This window comes from Entelurus aequoreus, linkage group LG05 (assembly GCF_033978785.1).
Source record: "Entelurus aequoreus isolate RoL-2023_Sb linkage group LG05, RoL_Eaeq_v1.1, whole genome shotgun sequence".
NCBI lineage: Eukaryota > Metazoa > Chordata > Actinopteri > Syngnathiformes > Syngnathidae > Entelurus > Entelurus aequoreus.
In genome coordinates, this window is record NC_084735.1 from 14,657,087 (window position 1) to 14,659,586 (window position 2,500).

The 2,500-nt window shown below is 25.9% G+C and overlaps 1 protein-coding gene across 3 annotated transcripts in view; it reads right to left on the reverse strand.

The window, feature by feature from the left end:
- The window catches only part of ctnnal1 (catenin (cadherin-associated protein), alpha-like 1), a 133,152-nt gene that overhangs the window by 33,177 nt on the left and 97,475 nt on the right, over positions 1–2,500 (reverse strand). For all 3 annotated transcript variants that reach the window (XM_062047182.1, XM_062047181.1, XM_062047180.1), the window contains exon 4: positions 730–849. In XM_062047182.1, the coding sequence (XP_061903166.1) occupies positions 730–849 (120 nt within the window). The remainder of the gene's footprint in view (positions 1–729; positions 850–2,500) is intronic.

A 2,500-nucleotide genomic window follows, 5' to 3' on the forward strand; every position in this document is an offset into this window, starting at 1 on the left:
TTATCCGGCACAACAGCGGCGCATGGACTTCATTTATAAGTAAAGGTAAGACCATAATAAAGTTTTTTTTTTATTAAATGTGCTTTTTTGTGTGCTACAGTTTGTATGTGTAAAGTTAAAGTTAAGTTAAAGTACCAATGATTGTCACACACACACTAGGTGTAATGGAATGTGTCCTCTGCATTTGACCCATCCCCTTGTTCACCCCCTGGGAGGTGAGGGGAGCAGTGGGCAGCAGCGGCGGCCACGCCCGGGAATCATTTTTGGTGATTTAACCCCCAATTCCACCCCTTGATGCTGAGTGGCCAAGCAGGGAAGAATGCTGGTATGAGCTTTTAAACATAACCCGTTAACTGCTGCCAATCAAATGGTGGATAAGATACTCTTTAGGGTTCATATGTTTGTAAATCTGACTGTGATGAAGTCAGTGCCTCACCAGCCATGAACCTCACCGCACGTCACTGGTACGTATATATATATATATATATATATATATATATATATATATATATATATATATATATATATATATATATATATATATATATATATACATATATATATATACACACATATATATATATATATACATATATACATATATATATATATATATATATATATATATATATATATATATATATATATTACAGGCCCCAAAAACTGCCGTCATGACCAACATTTCTGCATTTGTTCCGTCAAACAGGTTGCTGTCAGCATGCCACTCACGTTCTGTCTGTCTCCGGTCAGGTGAGCAAACTCCACCATCTCGTTGCCAAACTGGCTGAAGATCTGCACAAACTCCTGGAAGGTGCTGACGCGCTCCAGGTGGTCCAGGGTCACCAGGACCTGCCGGGAGGAAGGTGTGGCATGGCGATACGGTCAGTCGAGTGGCGGGTACCGATATCATCATACCTGTATGTGGCGTCAGACCAATTTGGAAGGATTTTTTTATAGATTAAGAACATCTCAAATGCTGCTGTTGCCTAGCAACGGTCCACTCTCGCCTCATCCAGCTCTTCGGAATAAACCCACTAAGGCATCATGGTTACCTGCTGACTTATTGGGGTTGGATCTGAATTGGTTGGAGTTTGTGGGACTTTTGAAAAAAGGTGACATTTTGTAGAATTGAAACTCCAGACCAACAGGGGGCAGCGTATGATTAGAAAGATGCTAGAATGCCACTCAATCTGCAGGAAACACTAATGGGAGGCTTTTTTTAAAATGTATTTTGTACATAAATAAATACTATTTGAAATATTGTTATAAAAAAATAATCATAATATTAATAATACGTGAAATTAATATATTCATTTGATTTATTATTTAAAAAAATATTAATAGTAATACACTTAGAGACCCTGGCATTTAATTGAAAAGATTTATGCATTTACACAATATCATCAATGAATATTAAAAAAAAACAAAAATAAATGTAATATATAATTATTTTCATACAATATATTGAAATGTTTATTATAAAAATAAATCAAATAAATATATTATTTAAGTGATATTAATAAATTATATAAATATAATATTCATTTGATGTATTTTATTATCAATTTTTTTCATAAATATAACTAAATATAAAATTGTTTCATAAATATTCAAATGAATATATAATCATTATAATAATGATGTATACTAATGTATTTATTTCATTTAGTTTAAATAAATATATTTAATTTAGTATTATAAAAATATAACAACATGAATCTTTTTATTTAGAAAAAAAGAACTAATAATGATTAATTAAAGAAAATAGATTTAATGTATTATTATTATTAATGTCAATTATATAAATATATTTATTTGATGTATTATATTATAATAATAATTTCATAGATATGATTCAATATAAATTATTTGTTTCATAAATATTAAAATGAATATTTAATCATTATAATAATGAATAAATTAAAAAAAAAAATTCATTTAGTTTAAATAAATAGCATATTTATTTTAGTATTATAAAAAAATATAATAACAAATATTTTTTATTTAGAAACAATAACTAATAATGATGAATTAAATAAAATAGATTTAATGTATTATTATTAATGTAAATTATATAAATATAATATTTATTTGATGTATTATTTTTTATAATTATTTTTTAATAAATATAACAAAATATAAATTATTATTCTTTCATAAATATTAAATTTCATATTTAATATTTATAATAATGAATTAAATAAATATGTTTATGTCATTTCATTTGAATACATAATATATTTAATTTAGTATTATAGACAGTATAATAATAAATGAAATAGTTATTTTTATTTAGAAAAAAATAACTGTAATAATGATGAATTAAAGAAAATTAATGTAATCTATTATTATTATTATTAATGTTTTTAATAACAACAGTAAATTAAATAAATATAATATTATAATATTTGTTTAAATATTCATTAATGATAGTCTAAATGTATAACTAAATCCATTTAATATGAACGTTTACGTGTAACGAGTTGTCAAACACTTATTG